The 19,328-nt window shown below is 36.6% G+C and overlaps 1 protein-coding gene across 1 annotated transcript in view; it reads left to right on the top strand.

The window, feature by feature from the left end:
• AGO2 (argonaute RISC catalytic component 2) overlaps positions 1-19,328 on the top strand; it is a 157,126-nt gene that overhangs the window by 100,012 nt on the left and 37,786 nt on the right. Inside the window, 8 exon segments of the mRNA XM_020967055.2 lie at positions 461-595; positions 1,906-1,993; positions 4,011-4,158; positions 5,283-5,402; positions 5,573-5,695; positions 6,592-6,725; positions 11,694-11,878; positions 14,663-14,822. Coding sequence (XP_020822714.1) covers positions 461-595; positions 1,906-1,993; positions 4,011-4,158; positions 5,283-5,402; positions 5,573-5,695; positions 6,592-6,725; positions 11,694-11,878; positions 14,663-14,822 — 1,093 coding nt within the window.

Genomic DNA, 19,328 nt, shown 5'->3' with positions numbered 1-19,328 from the left:
AAAAATACTATAAATATAGAGACATAGCATTATTACAAAATGTTATTGAGCCTAAGGGGACTTTGGAGATCTTCTAGACCAGGAATTCTGCTATCCACAGACCCCATAGATTTCAGGAGGTCTGTGAGCTTAAATAGGAAAAAATATTACATTTTAATTTTCACTAACCTCTAACTGAAATTTAACATTTCCTTCTATTATTTAAAAAAAAGCTTTATTATGAGAAGGGGTCCTTAGGATTCACAAAGGAGTTTATGACACAAAAATTGTTAAGAACCTTGGTCTTGACCAACCCACTCTATTTTTAGATAATGGCACAACTATTACCTTCAGTAAATTAAAGGCTTTTATGGTGTGGGAAAACAACATCAAAATTAGGGGGGAAAATTACATTTTTATAAGTGCCCAGTTAACACTGTAACCTAGGCCATGTCTTTCACATTTGTTTCTTTCTATATAGTTTCAGCAACGGCCTTTTACAAGGCACAGCCAGTAATTGAATTTGTTTGTGAAGTTTTGGATTTCAAAAGTATTGAAGAGCAACAGAAACCTCTGACAGATTCCCAAAGGGTAAAGTTTACCAAAGAAATCAAAGGTAGGGTTTACATATAGAAAGTACAGTGCTCCTGGGAAATGTCACTTTTATCTTTTGCTGGGATTTTGGTCTTATTCTGCTGAATTAGAATGTTAGGCATGCTCTCCATTCTGTTGAGGTTAAAACGTTCTAATTCTGCCAAACTTGACAGGCTCTACTTATCACCACTTTTTGTGAGCTGTTATTCATTTATGTGTTTTTATAGGGAGTTGGAGGTGGCAGTAGGAATTAATTACCTTCCACTGAAGATTAAATGAAATGCATGTTACAGGGTATGAGAGCTATATACTCAGTCACTTACTGAATAATCAAGTATTTATGGGAAGGGAAATGGGGGATAGAAGACTTTTCAGCTTTCTTGACAATGACCTACAAACCGTCATTTGTGGGGGAAAACTTGCTCCTATGTGAGTTAATAGGTTGTAAGTTTTCCTTTCAGAACCAAGTTCGTTCCTGGCAACCTTTTCAGGTCTGTAGCAGCATTCTTGTGATTTTTGGCTGTTTGTTTTTTATATCTACAAGATATAGAATGTGAGACATCAATATTGTAATTATAGATCAGATCATGTAGGCAAACTCCTCGCCTCCCTTCACCCTTCCATTTCTTTTGAAATAGTTCTTTCTTTTGGTTTTTATATTTATGTGATCATCTGTTGGGCAAAGAGGACTGAGAGAGAAATTTAAAATAAATTATAGTATATAGTGTGTTAGGACTGGACAGTAAATTGGCATTACCCAATTTCAGCCCCGTCATTGAGGGTTTGCCCTGTTTTTCATAGTGAGAATGCAACTCATCCTCTGAAAAAATTTTTATTTCTGAAGTCATCACAAGTGAATTTCTGTTCCAATTTCCACTTTTGCATGAAAGTGACTATAAGTTTTTGAGGGGTTTGTGTCTCTAGGGCACAGTCTTTAGCAGGTTCCTATCATGCTGGAAAGTTTTTGAGTAGAGGCACGGTAATATGCCACCAAGGGCAGCTAGGTGGTGCAGTGGATAGAGTACTAGGCCTGGAGTCAGGAAGATTTGTTCTCCTGAGTTCGAATCATGCCTCAGATACTTACTAGTCATATGACCCTTAGTTTCCTCATCTGCAAAATGAGATGGCTGATCATCACATTGTCCTTGGTATGTTGAATTTTTCTACCACTGTAACTCTTAAACAGTCTCCTCAGTTATAAAGGGGAATGATTGTTATCTCTGTCAGTGGAGGGACCATCAATGTGGGATCACAGAAAGATATATGAATTTGCCTTGTAGACTGTGAAGAGTTTTGAAGGGTCTTAGAAGTATGGCATTTTTGTTTTATTAGGTCTAAAGGTAGAGATAACACACTGTGGGCAAATGAAGAGAAAGTACCGTGTGTGTAATGTCACCAGACGACCAGCAAGTCACCAAACGTAAGACTTCTTCGTTTTACCTATATAGATCTTAAAATCAATGGAGATTGCTATTGCATGGGTTTATAAGGGCTTCTGAAATAAAAATTCCTTTTTTAAAAATTTATAGCATACTTTGGCCACACCTATATTCATCATAGATTCCGAGTTTTGCACAATAAATCAAAGTTAAATTAATTAGCAGGATACCAAATGTGTGTATGCATATGTGTATATACACATGCATGTAAAGAAAATTTCCTAAACCTTGTAAAATTCACAAAAAATAATAGATGTATATATAATATATACACAGAGAATATACACACGCATTTATCTCCATTTTCCTATTTGTGAATTTTGTAAGTTTGTGAAATTTTCTTCACTGGCAAAATGAGAAGAAACAGTTATTACTAGTGCCAAACACTGCTAGGTAATAAATCAAGCTTTTACCCTCTATAGTTAAGTCCTTGTTATAATGTTCTACTGTACTGAGGTGTGTGTGTGTGTGTGTGTGTGTGTGTGTGTGTGTGTGTGTTTATGTTGTGAATTTTGCCTATAACTATTATTGCATCATGGAAATGACCTTAGCATTTTCTAGTCTAACACTTGGCCAAAGCAGAATTACAATCACACCACAGTATTCATGACAGGTTTTATTTTCCTTCTGATTAAACACCTTTAGTATTGGGGAGAGCTTGCCTTCATTTTGAAACAGCCCAGTTCATTGTTGAAAAGCTCTAATTAAGAATTTCTTCCTTATATTAAACTGGAATTTACCTCCCTGTAATTTTCACCTGTCATTCCTAGTTAACTTCTGTGCTAAGCAGAATAAATCTTATCCTGGAGTCAGTAAGACTCATCTTCTTGGTTCAAATCTGACCGCAGACATTTATTAGCTGTGTGACCCTGGGCTTGTTACTTTGCCCTGTTTGCCTTAGTTTCTTCATCTGTAAAATGAGCTGGAGAAGGAAATGGCAAACCACTCCAATATCTTTGCTAAGGAAATCCCAAATGGGCTCACAAAGAGTTAGAAACAACTGAAAATGACTGAACTACAACCTCTAATTTCAGGGCCAATATTCTTTGCATTATGCACTGTATTGTGTACGGTTCCTACAAGGAGATGCTGTAAGCCTTGTATTCTCTTCACCCTGTCCCTTTTCTTCTAAGAGTCAAATGCTAAGAAATGCCTGGTAGTATGAATGCAGTGTGTGAATTGTTAAAATAAAAGCAAAAGTAATCTTTACTCGGCAATAGTAACTATTCTACTAAGAAGTAACTTCAAGCAACACAACTTTGTTGCAGCCACATTATAAACCAGCCTCCTTCCTTGGCTCTTTTCATTTAAACTCCTGAATAGGACAAAGTACCATACCATAGCAGTATTATACCCTTTCTGTATTAGGTGGCAATATTTCCTCTGGCTGGAAAGTGGTGCATCCTGGGAAATTGCTGTTGCCTGCCGTCATAAATTCATACACATGTTGAAGTCATGGTTTTTATAGTTTTTTCCCCAGTCATGTTAAATCTCCTTTCACAGGAACCATTTTAGTTATTTTAATTATTTCTTGTTGCTGGAGCTAGAGGTCCTGTATGAAAATATTTGCCCAATAAATGATTTACAAGACTGCAAAGTATTTGCTACTGGAAAAATTAATGAAGTTTCTAATGTAGCTTCCTTATGTAGTTCCATCTGCCCTGCTTTTCTTTGTATATGTGTGGTTTCCCTAGCTCATAAAACCTGAATTCTGTAATTCAGTGTAATTCCGAGGCCTGATTCTGGAATATTTTGCTTAAAATGTTTTACCTCCATTTGTGACTTCTCCAGCTCTTTCCTGCCCTACTCTCCCCATCCCTGCCTTAAAAAAAAAAAAAAGAGAATGGAATTTATCAGTGCCTAGAACTTAGGAGACCCTTAAAAAGTTTTTATTGCATTTATGCCTTGACTGTCTATAAAATATTTTCCCACAAACCAATTTTAATTCATCCAAGGAATCATGAGTAAGCTTACGACATGAACGTCTTTATTCCTTAGATTCCCACTTCAGCAAGAGAGTGGCCAGACTGTTGAATGTACGGTGGCACAGTATTTTAAAGACAGACATAAGTTGGTTCTACGTTATCCTCACCTTCCATGTTTACAAGTTGGACAGGAGCAAAAGCATACATACCTTCCCCTTGAGGCAAGTAATTTCCAAATTTCTTTGTGTGTATTCATCTTTCTAGGATCTACGGTGACTACCAAAAATTACAGATCTTTCAGTTTTTTGTGTTAACCATGACTGGACTTTGTATTATATCAAAATCCTTGGCCTAAGACACAGTAAATACTGAAATTGAAAAATAGAGGGGTTTTTAATTGTTTTGTGTATTTTGTTCTTTTTTTAGGATTGAGCAGGAGCTCCAGGTGCCTAAGAGTTCAATAGACTTGGGCCTTTGGAGATGATGGTCCAGAAAAAGGATACAAATATTTGTTGAGAGAGCAACTCTTTATTGAGGTTCATTGTGCTCAGTATTGTACTAGGTACCAAGAAAGGATCTAGAGAACTAGAGAGATTTCAACATGAAAGAGTTAGACTACAAACCCAGCAGAGATTACATGAAAGAATTTTATGTGAATTGCTATAAGCAATCTGTATATTCAGGAAAATGTAATTTGAAATTTTATAGATCACCTTGTTTTAAAAATGCACTAGGAAAATTGTTATAATTTAAGCTTCTTAAGGACAAACCTATGGTTTTGTATTTGTGCACCTCTCAGTGTTTGAGTGTAATTAGTTTAATCTCAATGCTGGAAGGTGTCATGGACCACCTTGACACTGTTCCCCTTCTCAGAATTATGTTCTGAAATGCATAAAATACATAGGAGTACTAAAATTCATGAAATAGAGAGGACTACAATGAAAACCCAGTTCTACTGAAATACAATAATTACATCTGGGCTCACATACCAACTCTCTCATTTTAAAGATGGACAAACAGGCTCAGAGTTTTAGAGGAGTAGAAGTAATCTAGGGGTAATCCCATTCCAATTCCTAGAATTAGGTAAATCCATCCCCTCTAATTCAGATGTGAATCTCAAGCGTGAAATCCCTCTGACATATTCCTGGTAGGTGGTCATCCAGCCCTGCTTGAAGACCTTCTGAGAGAGGAAATTCACTAACTTATAAAGCAGCCCATGTAATTTTGAGGGAAATACTGATTGTTATATTCTTCCTTATATTGAGATTGCTTGAATTTTTATTTTCCATAAGCTCCAAAAGTAGACTGAATACTACTGGTTTGTTTCTTTTTTTAATCTTCGTAGGTATGCAACATAGTGGCAGGACAGAGATGTATAAAGAAACTGACTGACAATCAAACCTCTACTATGATTCGGGCAACTGCAAGATCAGCACCTGATCGGCAAGAAGAGATCAGCAAATTGGTGAGTGATTATTTGCTTTGCTACATGGTCCCAGACCAGAGCCCGGTCAACTCTGTCTAGTTATTCAGAGCCTACTGCAATGAAATCCTTTGTACAGTTATGCATGGACATGCTCACGAGAAGAAATTTAAGCCTGCATCTGACCTTTTGTTTATTGTTTTCTTTTTAAGATGCGAAGTGCGAGTTTCAATACAGACCCTTATGTTCGTGAGTTTGGCATAATGGTTAAAGATGAAATGACAGATGTCACTGGCCGGGTCTTGCAGCCACCATCAATCCTCTATGGAGGCAGGGTATGTGACAGGACATAACTTGTGCATCATCTGGTCTCATTGGTATTTTAAGTGCACGCTCCAGGGTTCTTGGGGGTTATGATAGCTTAGTTTGACCTCTAATCTAATTCTGTCTCTCCTGGCAAAGAAAGGAAACTGACTACCATCAATGATGACTACCATCTTTTCTCATAGTTAATGTAATCCTTCCAAATTTTGAGCCAGTCCATGAAGTTGAAAATTGGAATTGCCTATATGGAACATCACCAAAAAAGAAGGGAATTTTCCTTGCCATGTGAATGTTAAATTTCAGAAAAATCTTTTGTGGGAGAGAAAGAAAGTTCTATAGGGAATCCGGATAATTTTGATCCTCTTCCCGAAAATACAGAATTATAAAGTATCATTCATAGTCTAATTTGTCCCCTTCCAAGGTAGAATTATTCTTTGGAAGCATAAACTATTTTGCTCTATATTGGATATGTGCATAATAATTAAGTTTGATGTTATCTTTCATTTTTATTCCTCCAGTAATTCATTTCTGTCTCTCCAAAAGATGGGTTCAGATACTTCCACCAGTCCTTAATAGCTGTGTGGCCATGGATACATCTAAGCCTCAGTTTCCCCATATATAAGAATAATAACGCCTATCCTCACAGTGTTGTTATAAGGAGCTATGAGGTGATGCCTATGAAAGTCCTTGACAAAGTATAAATTATGAGATTTCTGTTTCATTATGCTTAAATATAAGGTTTAGGAACAGTTGTGTTCTCTTGCTCTAATAATTTACCTCATGTTGGATACCATTTTAACACTTAAAAATTTTACAAAACTTTATAGACCATGTAACTAAGAGAGGCATTCATGGGGGTCTTTTTTCTTTCTCTTTTACAAACTTCCTCCCACCTTTTCCTTTACAGAATAAAGCAATTGCTACACCTGTCCAGGGGGTTTGGGATATGAGGAATAAGCAGTTCCACACTGGAATTGAAATCAAGGTCTGGGCGATTGCTTGCTTTGCACCTCAACGGCAGTGTACTGAAGTCCATCTTAAGTAAGTCCCCTAGACAGAACTAAAATGATGATCACTCATTGTTCATGCTTGAGGGCAGCAGGGATAACTTGGTTAATTTTCTCTGTGTGTTTCTTGGTCTTTATCAAGGGTGGTCAGAGGTGGGTCAAAGAGGTACACTAAACCACTTTGTGTAGACAGGGAGGGAAGCCTTTCTTTCAAGGGTTGTTATCACAGAGGGGAGTAGAAAGCATGTGTGGGCCATTTAAGTAAGGAGCAATTTTCACCGAAGTTAGCATTTAGGTTTGGAATGGGCTTTTTCTTTAAGCAACCTGAAGAATAAATGTAAAGTAAGTTATAAATAATTAACAAGGGGGGGAAAAATTTTATTCCTTAAGCAGAGAATGAAAGAAGAAATTATTGATAGAAACTAAAGGAAAAGTAAGGAAGATAGAAGCAGCAGAGAAAGACACTCTCCTGCCACTAGCCTGAATTTTCTGTTTCACCAAAATCTGGTCTGATTTCACACTTCCCATTATCCCCTTACCAACTGGGCAAGGCTTCTTGTGACCCCACCCTGTTCTGACAAAACCACCTATAGAGAAACCATCACTGGAAACCTGTCCAGATAATCTAGCTCTCCCACAGCAAAAGCTCCCACCTCTGTGTGGGAGATAATAGCCAGTGTCTTATTTGACTCTTTTAGGTATACACAATTAAATTGACTGCTCATAATGGTATATTTTCAGGACTATAGTAATTATTTTTCTTTTTTTTTTTAATTTTATTAATTTATTTTGATTTATCAACAATCACTTCCATATGCTTTTGAGTTGAAAATTTTTCTCCCCCTTCCTCCCCCCCCCTCCCCAAGATGGTGCACAATCTGATATAGGCTTTACATTTACATACTCATTAAACATATTTTCACATTAGTGAAGTTGTAAGTGAAAATTAAAACCAATAGGAGGAACCATCAGAAAGATGAAACAAAACTCCACAGAAGGTAAAAATAAGTGATAGCGATTTGACTTCCATAGTTCTTTCTTTGGATGTGGACAGCATTTTCCATCCCGAGTCCTCTGGAGATGTCTTAGATCCTCGTAATGCTGAGAAGGGTTCAGTTTAACAATCTTAATCATTGCATAATGTGCCTGTTATCGTGTACAAAGTCCTCTTGGTTCTGCTCACTTCACTCAGCATTAGACCATATAAGTCTTTCCAGGTTTTTCTGAAGTCAGCCTGTTCATCATTTCTTGTAACAAAATAGTATTCCATTACATTCATATACCACAACTTGCTCAGCCATTCCCCAATTGATGGGCATTCTCTTAATTTCCAATTCTTTGCCACCACAAAAAGAGCTGCTATGAATATTTTTGTACATATGGGTCCTTTTCCCATTTGTTTGATCTCTTTGGAAGTAATTATTTTTCCATAAGGCATTTTATCAACCCAAACTAGCTTTTTTCCCATCTACTGACTAGTGACTGCAATAATCAAAGTTTCAGAAGGATATGGTAGAGATTGAGTTTTGTTGTCTGAAATGATTTTTAGCTTGAGCAGAACAAATTTTGAAGGAAAACTAAAATTCTGACCTATAACCTTGGTAGAATGCCAGTATTCAAAAGTCTGACAAGTATTCCAAAAATTACATCTGATTAGCAATTCTTCTGAGGGATGCTTTAGCTGTATCTCAGAAATTCTGGTATATTCTTATTGTTATTCTATCTAACATGCTTATTGTTTCTATGATTTTTTTTCTTTGGCACACTCACACCCCTATCATTGAGGATGTAATTAAATAATTTGAGTCTGTATTTCTTATTTGTACCCTATATAGCTCAAATTCATTATGCTCTTTATTTTTTTATTTTCTTTTGGCTAGGCAATGGGGTTAAGTGACTTGCCCAGAGTCACACAGCTAGTAAGTGATATGTGTTTAAGGCCAGATTTGAACTCAGGTCCTCCTGAATCCAGGGCTGATGCTCTATCCACTGTGCCACCTAGCTGCCCCTCATTATGTTCTTTAAAGCATGTGTTGAATGTTTCATTTTTTCTGAATTTCATTGTGCCATAACACGTGATCTGTTTTTGTAAAGGTATCATTTGATCCTGAAAAATGTATATTCTTTAATCTTCCTATTCAGAAAACATAAATCTTTAATTCTAAATTCTCCAAAAGTTTAGTTCTATGTATTTGCTTTTGTTTAATATTTGTTAGATTTGTCCACTTCTGAGAGAAGAACATTGTGGAAGAATATTGTGGAACATATCTTCTAATGCAAAAATATTACTACTAAAGCCTTTTTAAAATTTATTTAACTTTACCATTGTGACTTTAGAGGCTATGCCATTTGGTTCATATGTATTTGACACTGATATTAATTCATTGTTCCTTTAAGCATGACTGATTAGAAATGTAAAGCATTTGGAGATGGTTTTTGAAAAATAATGATCATTAGAAAGTATTCCTTAAAGTAATTTGATTTTTAAAAGGCAGATTTCAATTTATAAATCTCAAATGGCTTCTGAATTTTGTAGCTGGGTGAAGAAATTTAGTATCTTAAATCAAAACTGAAATTTGAAAGATTGAAAGTAGAGATAGAAATTCAAATTAACAAAATTTTAGAAATGAAAAAAGATCTTATGTTTAGCTGGAGTTCATGGAAAATGACAGTTAAGGGTGTTGAAATCTCTAGCGTTGCTAAGGTGTCCATTCTGGACTGTTTCCTAAAGCTCATCCTTGATACTGTCATCTTGTTTTTATTGCCCTGAAGTCTATTCTCCCATACCCTAATAGAACAAAATCATACAGAGGGAATTTCAAATTAACGATACTCCTTGAATAACAGGACCTTTAATATATTGGAGTGACTAAAGTGGAATACCTATCAGGGTAGACCTGGGTTTTAAGTTCTTGTTTTACTTGTTTTTCTTTCCAAAGATGAAAATTGGTTTTTTCCCCACATACAGCCTTATCTCTGTATTTGGAGTGATGTACGCAATCCATACAGATATTTATAGTTGATTTCTGTGGTGCTCATGTCAAACTTGCTCAAATTATTTCCAAAAATCAAGGTTACTGGAAAACTATGAAGATAAAGGTTGAGAATCTTGCAGCAGTGGAAACAATACTTCAGATTCATATGGAACTTATTTTTCTAAATGGCTTATTGTTCTTTTAGGTATGCTTTGTTTCACATGAGAGGGATGCTGGGGAAAACTGTGATGATGTAAAAAACCAAATACATCAATAAAAACTCATTAAAGTAACAATAACAGCTCACAAGAGTCGTGAGATTCTTGTGGGAATCAAATGTGATACTATATTAGAAACACTTTGCAAAACTTAAAGTGTTATGTGTGTGTATATATGGATGTGTTAGCTATTATTATTGTTCTTATAAGCAAAATATAATTTTCATTGACCTTCCTTGTGCCCCAGTGAATTGAGCATTTTGAAAATGAAACTTCTTAATACTAAGTAATTCAACAGATGTTGATTAGGTGAGTACTGTGTGCAAAGTGAGAAATAGCATGCATGGAGCAGTAAATATCAGTGTTGGACTCGAAGTCAGAAAAACCCAAGTTTAGTTCTTGTCTCTGACTCAGACTAGCTCCTTGACCATTGGTTTGTCACTTAACCTCTCAATGCACCTAGTCATCTCGTCTTTGACTAAAAGCTACAGAACATTGCCAATTGCATTGAAGGATGGAATTTTCACCTGAGGAGTAGCCCACATTAATTAAATCCCAGGTCCCTTTTGTCACCCCCCCCAGTACATACATGTACAAATGTGCATGTACATACTGTGTAATATTTTTATGGCTTTGTGATGTCACTGATGAGGGTATTCCCTCTAGTAATGCAGGTCACAGCCTATCCATACATTCTCATCCCAAATGACTTTTGTTCATTTCTCGCATAAATGATCCAACATTTCAAAGTTTCCTCTAGGTCTCTTGACATTATATGGATACCAAAGTAACAAGCACAATGGCTGCCTGTTAATATATCTCCCCAACTCCTTTTTCAGTCATACGTCTTTCTGGTGATATCCTTTGGCGTATTTTTGCTCATCATAAGGAAAATCTTGCCTACTTGGACTATCAAAAAAACAGAGTGAGCTGCCTTATAGAATAATGAATTCTCCGTTCCTGGGATGATTTTTCCCTTTTTATTCTTTCCATTCCACTATCACTCTTTCCCACTGAGCAAATTAAATACAAAAAATAAAGTCCTTTGTTCATATGTGAATGTTCAACAAAACAAATGTCCACATTGGCCATATCAGAAAATATGTTTTACCATATATCACCTCTCTTGATAGGTGTTGAGTACCATCTTTTATCTTCAGTCATCTAGACTTTATGGTTTATAATTGTGTTAATTAGGGTTTTTAAAGGCTTTCAAAATTTTTGTCTGTAAAGTTGTTATTATTATAAAAATATTCTCCCAGTTGTGCTCACTTTGCTCTGCATCAGTTAATAGAAAAACATTTCCTCTGAAACAGTCTCTTTTTAACATTTCTTAATGGCACAATAATATTTCACATCATTGAGAGTCTTCAGGAAGAGGCTGGGTTTGTTGAGGTTGTAAAATTGGATTTCTGATTTGGATGGGGCTGGACTTTTGTGCCTCTGTCCCTTCCAACTCTATGAGTATGTGATACGATTGGGTTAATTGTGCATTTTTATCATCTAACTTTTAGAAGTCAATTTTAATTGTTGGCTTTGGCCAGAACTTGAGGATCCCCAGGTGGGTATCGCTTAGGTGGACACTATTGTCTTATAAAACTACTTTCCCAAGTAGGACTTTCTAAAAGTAAGTTGCTTGCTATTTAACGAAATACTGACACAAAGGTCATATATGTATATATATACACACACACACATATAATACTACATTTATAGGTGTTATGTTGATTTATATTTAATTATAATTAATTTACATATCTATATATAATTTTGATTCAGCTTTTTAGTATGACCATTCTTCTCCCCTAGGTCCTTCACAGAACAACTCAGAAAGATTTCAAGAGATGCAGGAATGCCAATCCAGGGTCAGCCATGTTTCTGCAAATATGCCCAGGGAGCAGATAGTGTTGAGCCTATGTTTAGGCACCTAAAAAACACATATGCTGGACTCCAGCTAGTAGTGGTCATTCTGCCTGGCAAAACCCCTGTTTATGGTGAGTATTTAGGGATCCTTCAGCCCTTTTATTTAAAAAATATTTTTCTTGTTTTAACTATCCATTAAAGCAGTAACTTTTTTTTTTTTGCTATATACATCTCTAAAAGGAGATGGTGTTGATTAAAGGACTGGATCACATTGCAGTTTTAGATTCTAAGGGAAAATACATTAGCATGGAAAAGGAGAGGATTAAATAAACTGAATATTCACTTTTAAAAATTAAGAACCCAACAAACAAACCCAAAAGAAGCACAAAGAATAAATCTTGAAACTTAGAGTATAAATAAATAAGTTGGGAACACAAAGGACTACAAATGATAAATGACTAAAATCTGGTTCTTTGAAAAGACTAGTAAAATTGATAAACTTTTAGCCAACCTGATTAAAAAGAAGACAGCAGAAAATCATATCAACAAAGTAAAACATGAACAAGGTAAAATCACAGCAAAGCCAGAAGGAATAAAAAGAATTATCAGAGCCTCCCACATGTACAAGTATGTACCCACAAAACAGAGAACACAAAAGAAATAAAGTACTGCTTTAAAAACATAAGATACCCACACTAATACTACCAAATAGAGATCTTGAATAATTACATCTAAGGAAATGAACTCATTGTAAAGGAACTAACAAATAAAAACTTCCCAGTCTTGCTGAACTTAATGGAGAATTTTAACAAACTTTTCAAAATACTAGTTTAACAGTACAATACAGAGGCAGCTAGGTGGCTGCATTGGATAGAGTACTGGCCCTGAAATCAGGAGGACCTGAGTTTAAATCCAGCCTCGGACACTTACTAGTTGTGTGACTAGTAAGTCACTTAACCCTGATTGCCTCAAAAAAAAAAAACCAAACCCAAAACAAAATACTATACAAATTATTCTCAAAAAAATTGATAGGCTGAGGGAAGAAAAGTGTTTACCTCTTTTGGTAGATGAGCCTTATGAAAGCCAAGTTTTCTTGCTTTGGGACACTTGTATAAAAAGCCCAGTGAAGAGGGAGCCCAACAGGCAGAGGAGTCTGGTAGTAACAGTTCATAAGATTTACAAAGCTCTTTCTTGACAACAGCAGTTATGGTTTCTCTGCCCCAGCATAACAAGGACAAAGCAAAATAGTATGGACCTAGTTTTGAATTCTTGTTCTGCTATCAGCTTACTCAGGACCTTGGAAAATTCCCCTCTTCTCTGTGAGACTTGGTTTCCTCCTCTGTAAAATGAGAGAGGGAGAGGTTGACTTACAATATGGGTTCTTAACCTGGAGTCTACAAACTTTAAAAAAAATTGATAACTTTCAGTATAATTGGCTTCTTTTGTAATCCTAAGTGTTTTATTTATATATATTTAAAAGCATGATTCTGAAGGCCTCCTTAGGGTTCATACTGCACTGCCCAGGGAGGGCCTAATGCACAAGACAAGTAAAGAACCTTTGCATTAAATTATCTATATCTACCTCCTTTCTGTCTCTAATAGTTTATGGGTGTAGAATATGCACCATTAGGTTTAGGTTGACATCACCTGAACACTCTAACCATTACGGCAGTCCATAAGTGGACTTTTAGATGTTAAGGGGCTCTCCCTGACTAGAAGCTTTCATGCAAAGGCTGGTTGACTACTTGTAGGCCATGTCTGAAACTGGCTTCTTATTTGGGTATGAGTTTGAGCAGACAGCCTTCAAGTTAAATAGGAGAACATTTCCCAGAAAGGTTTAACAACGTGCAGCAGAATCCCCCTTCTGGCTGTATCTGTAGCCCACAGAAGGGACCTTGATTCAAGCACAATGGTAATTGTTGTTATTTTATTTGGGCAGCAAATGAGAGCCACTCCAAGAAGTGGCATTAGTTCCCAGCTGTCATTTAATTTGAGATCTATATTCTCTTAGCCTTGTTTCATTCTCCCTTTTTAGACAAGAAAGAGTAGAAAGGCATGGTGATATGAGAGGAGATGGGGGCTGAGTCAGAAGATACGGGTTAATATGTTTGTTCTGCCATTGACCAGCTGTGTTAACTTCCTTTTATCTCAGTTTCCTGATCTATAAAATTGATATAATAATACACATACTCCCTTCCTTACAGTGTTCTGAGGAGAAAATGAGAATAATGTATGTGAGAACATTACATAAACGTAAACTTTAATTATCATGGTTGTACTGAAGGAGACTGGGAATTGAGCAGCAGGTGAATGGATTCCTTTAGGGCAAGAAGCAAATATGTCTTATTTAGTCTCTCTTTGCTATTTGTCTGCTGTCTTCCTCAAAGAACTTGTTTGCCAGATGTTTCATGGGGAAAGGCAGAAGTCATTTACAGGGGGTTGAATAGTACATAGAGAGCTCTCTTTAAGTCTTGACTAATGTTTTGTTTTATGCTCTTCTTTCAAGGGTGATGGTATTTTGTACTGCTATTTAAGCATTTGATTTTGTAATTAGACTTCAGGGGTATAAAATTGCCATTCTTAGTTTTAAATAGTGTTGATAGATATGTAGATCTATATGTATACATATATGTGTGTGTGTTGTGTGTGTGTGTGTATAAGTAAAATGTAATGGTGCTATTGTACCACAATTATTAAATGTAGCCTTGAGAAGAAAGACCCCTGAAATTAAACTGGCAATCTGGATTTAATTCCCAGTCCTGTCTTTCATCAGCCCTGTATCCTTGACCGACTTACTTTAGATGAGCCTCAGTTTACTAATCCATAAAAGAAGATGGTAGAATTAGTGTTCTGTTAGAGGTCTTTTCCAGCTCTGTCTGAATCACAGTGTGTGCTCTTACTTTTCCCTCTAACAGCGGAAGTGAAACGTGTTGGGGACACCGTGCTTGGCATGGCCACACAGTGTGTTCAGATGAAAAATGTGCAGAGAACCACACCACAGACCTTGTCGAATCTTTGCTTAAAGATCAATGTCAAGCTAGGAGGAGTAAACAATATCTTACTGCCCCAGGGAAGGTAAGGTGAATTTTTTAAAATGTTGTGTGCATGAATAGCCTAATTTCTCATGATGTTGACAAGGCTCTAGTAGTAATGGAATGTATGCTCTAGTCCAAGGACTTTACACGCTTATTAGTACTATTTACTATCTTATGAGGAATATTTGGCAATAGTCATTCTTAAAGACTCTACTAAAGCATTGAGGGACTTCTACACTAGTGGAGGGATCACCCACATTATTATGAAATAGGTGAATAAAATAGATATGTTGTCTGACCTTCCTCAGACAACATTTGTTGTGCAGCTCCTTAATGTATTCAGCATATAATATTGTACATCTCATAGTTATCTGGGGTGTGATGTGGGGAAACTCTTGGACAGCAGGGATCATGTCTTACCCAAATTTTGTATTTTTCCCAGCGTCAAGCACAGTATATATACACATATATATATATACATGCTGTATACACATACTGTGCATGTATTGTATTTAATAAATGTTTTATATGTGTTCCTGTAAGATTTTAGTCATGCATGTGTCCTAGAATGTTTTTTTGGTATTGTATATATCAAATAGGATTGATGATAGGTGGGAAAGGGCAGGTAAAATTAGAACATGAGGTTAAAATAATAATTCAAAATTAATCTTAGAATTTTGGAGTGAGATCTAGTCCAACTCATTCCTAGAGGGAATCCCCACAATATAATATATTCTACCAGAAGTCATCTAACTCCTTCTTCAAGGAGGAAGGACCCACCTCTACTGAAGCATCCAATTCTTCACTTTTACCTAGCTATGATTGTTAGGAAATTTTTCCAAACATCGTACCTAAATTTTCATTTTGGTAACTTCTACCCATTGCTTCTGGTTATACTGGGGCTGACCCAAAGAAGTCTGATGTCTCTTCCACCTGACAGTCCTTCATATGCTTGAAAACATCTATTATGTCTCCCTGAGTCTGATCATCTCTGGGCCAACCCTAACTATTTCCTTCAACTGATCTTCATGACATGGATTCCAAGTCTGTTCAACAATTTCATTTCCCTCTTCTCTGTGCCCTCCAACTTAACAATGTCAGAACTGAACACATTACTCTGAATATGTTCTTGCCTAGGTAGACTACAAGACTATCACTTCCTTATTCTTAGAAGCTGTGTTTTTCTTAATGCATCCTAACATCCAATTAGCTGTTTTTGCTACCACATCAAACTGGTAATTCATATTGAACTCTCTCAGTCGACTAATATTCCCATGTCTTTTTGAGAAAATTCCTCTTTCACCATAAACATCTTGGAGCCAAGCATAGATAGGGCTCTCCACTGGACACCATCTACCAAATTGATTTTGAACCACAAGCCCTATTTTTTCCATTCAACCAATTCTGAATGATCTAATGGTATTACCTCCCAACCCTTGTTTTTTTCTCCTAACAGCAGAAACATGAGATATTTTATCAAATGCTTTTTAAAAACTAAATTTTTCACTTTCAGTTCCATCCCTCCCTCACCTCGCCCTACAAGAGATAATGCTACTCATTATACATAAGATATTATGCAATACATATTTCTGCATTATCCACATTCTGGAAAGATGGAAAAAAAAGGCAAGAAAATTAAAAGGAAAAGATATGCTTCAATCTGCAGTCTGAGTCCATCAGTTCTCTATTTGTAGATGGATGGCATTTTTGATCATGACTCCGTTGAAATTGTGGTAGATCGTAATATCGTAATTGATCCATTACTAAGTCTTTCAGTTCTGCTCACTTCAGTTTGTATCAGTTCATGTAATTCTTCCCAGGTTTTTCTGAAGCTACCCTCTTCACCATTTCTTTAAGCACAAGTTCCATTACACTGATATGCCATAACTTTTTCAACCATTCCCTGACTGATGGGCATGACCTTAATTTCCAACTCTCTTTGCCACCACAAAAAGAGCTGCTATAATAATTATTTTTGTACATATGGGACCTTTTTCTTAATCTTCTTGGGGTATAGACCTAGAAGAGGTATTGCTGGCTCAAAGGGTTTTGTAACCTTTTGGGCATAGTTCCAAATTGTTCTCTAGAATGGTTGGTCTAGTTCACAACTCCACCAATACCACATAGTGTACCTGTTTTTCCACATCTCTCTAGCATTTGTCATTTTCCTTTTCTGTCATCTCAGATAATTTTTTTCTGAAGTCTAGGTAAACTATAGAATTGCACTCTTCTAACTGTGGGGGAGAGGGAAAGGATATAAGGTTAGTTTGGCATGACCTATTCTTGGTGAAGCCATGTTCTTTGTTAACACTACTTCCTTTTTGAGGAATATCTATTCATCATCTCTTTCATGATCTAATCTAATTTTCTGGAAACTGAATTCAAGCTCACTGGCCTATAGGTTGCAGGCTCTGCTCTCTTCCCTTTCTTTGAAAATCATATCTTTTTTTCTTTTAGTACTTGAGGACTGGCCAGGTGGGTTGAATTCCATAAAGGGTAATCAGGTGTACCTACCTCCCAGGGTTATTGTGAAGATCAAATGAGATAATATTTCTAAAGCATAGTGCCTGCCACCTGGTAGACATTATATAATACCTATTTATTTATTAAGTGGTACATTTTGATAACTCTTGGAAGATTCTTTATTATGCCTTGAATACATGCCCTGGAGAGGCAACAGACCTCTCTATTGATAATCATGTAGATAAATAGCTGTCTTCATTTGTAAGTCCTTCAAGAAGGAATCATCAGTCTTCTCTCTTTGCTTCTTCCTTGGATCTGTGACTTCCATGATTTTAACTATATTATTCCTTGAATGGCAATCTACCTTTTCTTCCTCAAAGCACACAATTCCCTCCGTTCTCTGTTTAACATTCTTACACTATTCAGCCTCCTTTCAAGGGCCAAATCACCTCTACCTCACATCCCTCTTTTTTCATCTTGGAAGGAACCCTTCCATTTCCTTTAGGAACATTTTCTTGTCCCTAATGACCTGGAGTGTGGAAAGATATGGAGTTCTTTCATCTCAGATTCTAGGAGAAGACTACCTCCATCTATTTGGAACATAGATTGTAGCCATTTGACAGTAGAAGGAATATTACCATTTTTGCATACCCAATGCAGGTCGTTTCACATTCTCCTTTCTCTCCATACTGCTTGAGATTGTCAACCTTGAGTGTTTTAAAACTACATGTTAACAGTCTAGAACTAACTCTGACCCAAACATATTACTCCTAATTGCCTTCTTAAGACATTTACTACCAGTTAATCACCTTTTAATTGCCTGACAGTGTACTTACTTTCCATTCATTTGTCTTTACTGACCAGTCCACTCCACCAATTTGTTTTACCCTCCAATTCCTTTTCACCTATCTTTTCTCATTTACCTTACTTTGCCAGGGTAAATACCTTCTCTTTCTTTAATCTTCCTCTTCAAGTCTTTATTATTTAGTCTACCTTAATTTTCTTTGACCTTGCTCTTCGTACTTCAACCTTCTCTCTCAAAAATGGAAATATGGGGGCAGCTAGGTGGCTCAGTGGATGGGGCACTGGCCCTGAAGTCAGGAGGATCTGAGTTCAAATCTGGCCTCAGACCAAACACTTGACACTTACTAGCTGTGTGACCCTGGGCAAGTCACTTAACCCCAATTGCGCCCCCCCCCCAGATGGAAATACAATTAGACAGCCTGCAAATTTTCCTGAATTTCTTCTCCTCAGTTTCTACTTTTGGCCTTCTTTACAAGTTCAAATGCCTCTAATCTTCTCTTCTCCCACTCCTTCTTTAACCTTCTACGAAGATTGAAGTGAATGCCAGAGTGAAAGTTTTTTTTTTCCCCCTAGGCCAACTTTGTGGTAATAGGATAGAATATACTCTGTCTCCCCATTCCCATTTGTTAAAACCCATTGAACCTATACTTTTTATAGTGCAGTAATTCTGTGTTCCCATCAATGTGCTCATTCCCTTCAGTAGTGCATATGGTAAGGTATCTTGATTAAAATCTGGACAGAACCATAATAATAACAATCGCTAACGTTTACATTGTGCCTTCTGTGTGCGAGGCACTGTGCTTAGCATTTTACTAATATTATCTTATTTGATTTGCACAAGTGATAAGTGCTATCATTTTCCTCATTTTATATTTGAAAAAAACTAAGGTAAACAGAGGTTAAATGACGTACCCAAAGTCACACAACTAATAAGTGTCCAGCCAGATGTAATTCAGATCTTTTGATTCTAGGCCCCACACTATCTGTGGTTTTGAGGGTCAGCTGTGATTTAGAGAGGGAAAAAAATTCTGATTCTGTAATGTACCAGGTGGAAATAATTTAATGTAGGAACACAGGGAAACTTCTGGCTTCATTCCAACTGAGATGGCTGTTCTACATTGGGGCTCGGGGGAAAAGATGAGCTATAGCATTTCTCTCTCCCATCTTTCCTTGGTCTGAAGCCTAGATGTTTGAGGGCAAGGCTTGCCCAGACTGTTGTGGTTTAGAACAATTTAGTGCTTGCCTTGAAAGTTGCTAACCCTTGAATGACCAAGGAAAA

The sequence above is a fragment of the Phascolarctos cinereus genome, unplaced genomic scaffold (genome assembly GCF_003287225.1).
Source record: "Phascolarctos cinereus isolate Bilbo 61053 unplaced genomic scaffold, phaCin_HiC Scaffold_4;HRSCAF=312, whole genome shotgun sequence".
In the NCBI taxonomy this organism is placed as follows: domain Eukaryota; kingdom Metazoa; phylum Chordata; class Mammalia; order Diprotodontia; family Phascolarctidae; genus Phascolarctos; species Phascolarctos cinereus.
This window is presented reverse-complemented; position numbering and strand designations above follow the sequence as displayed.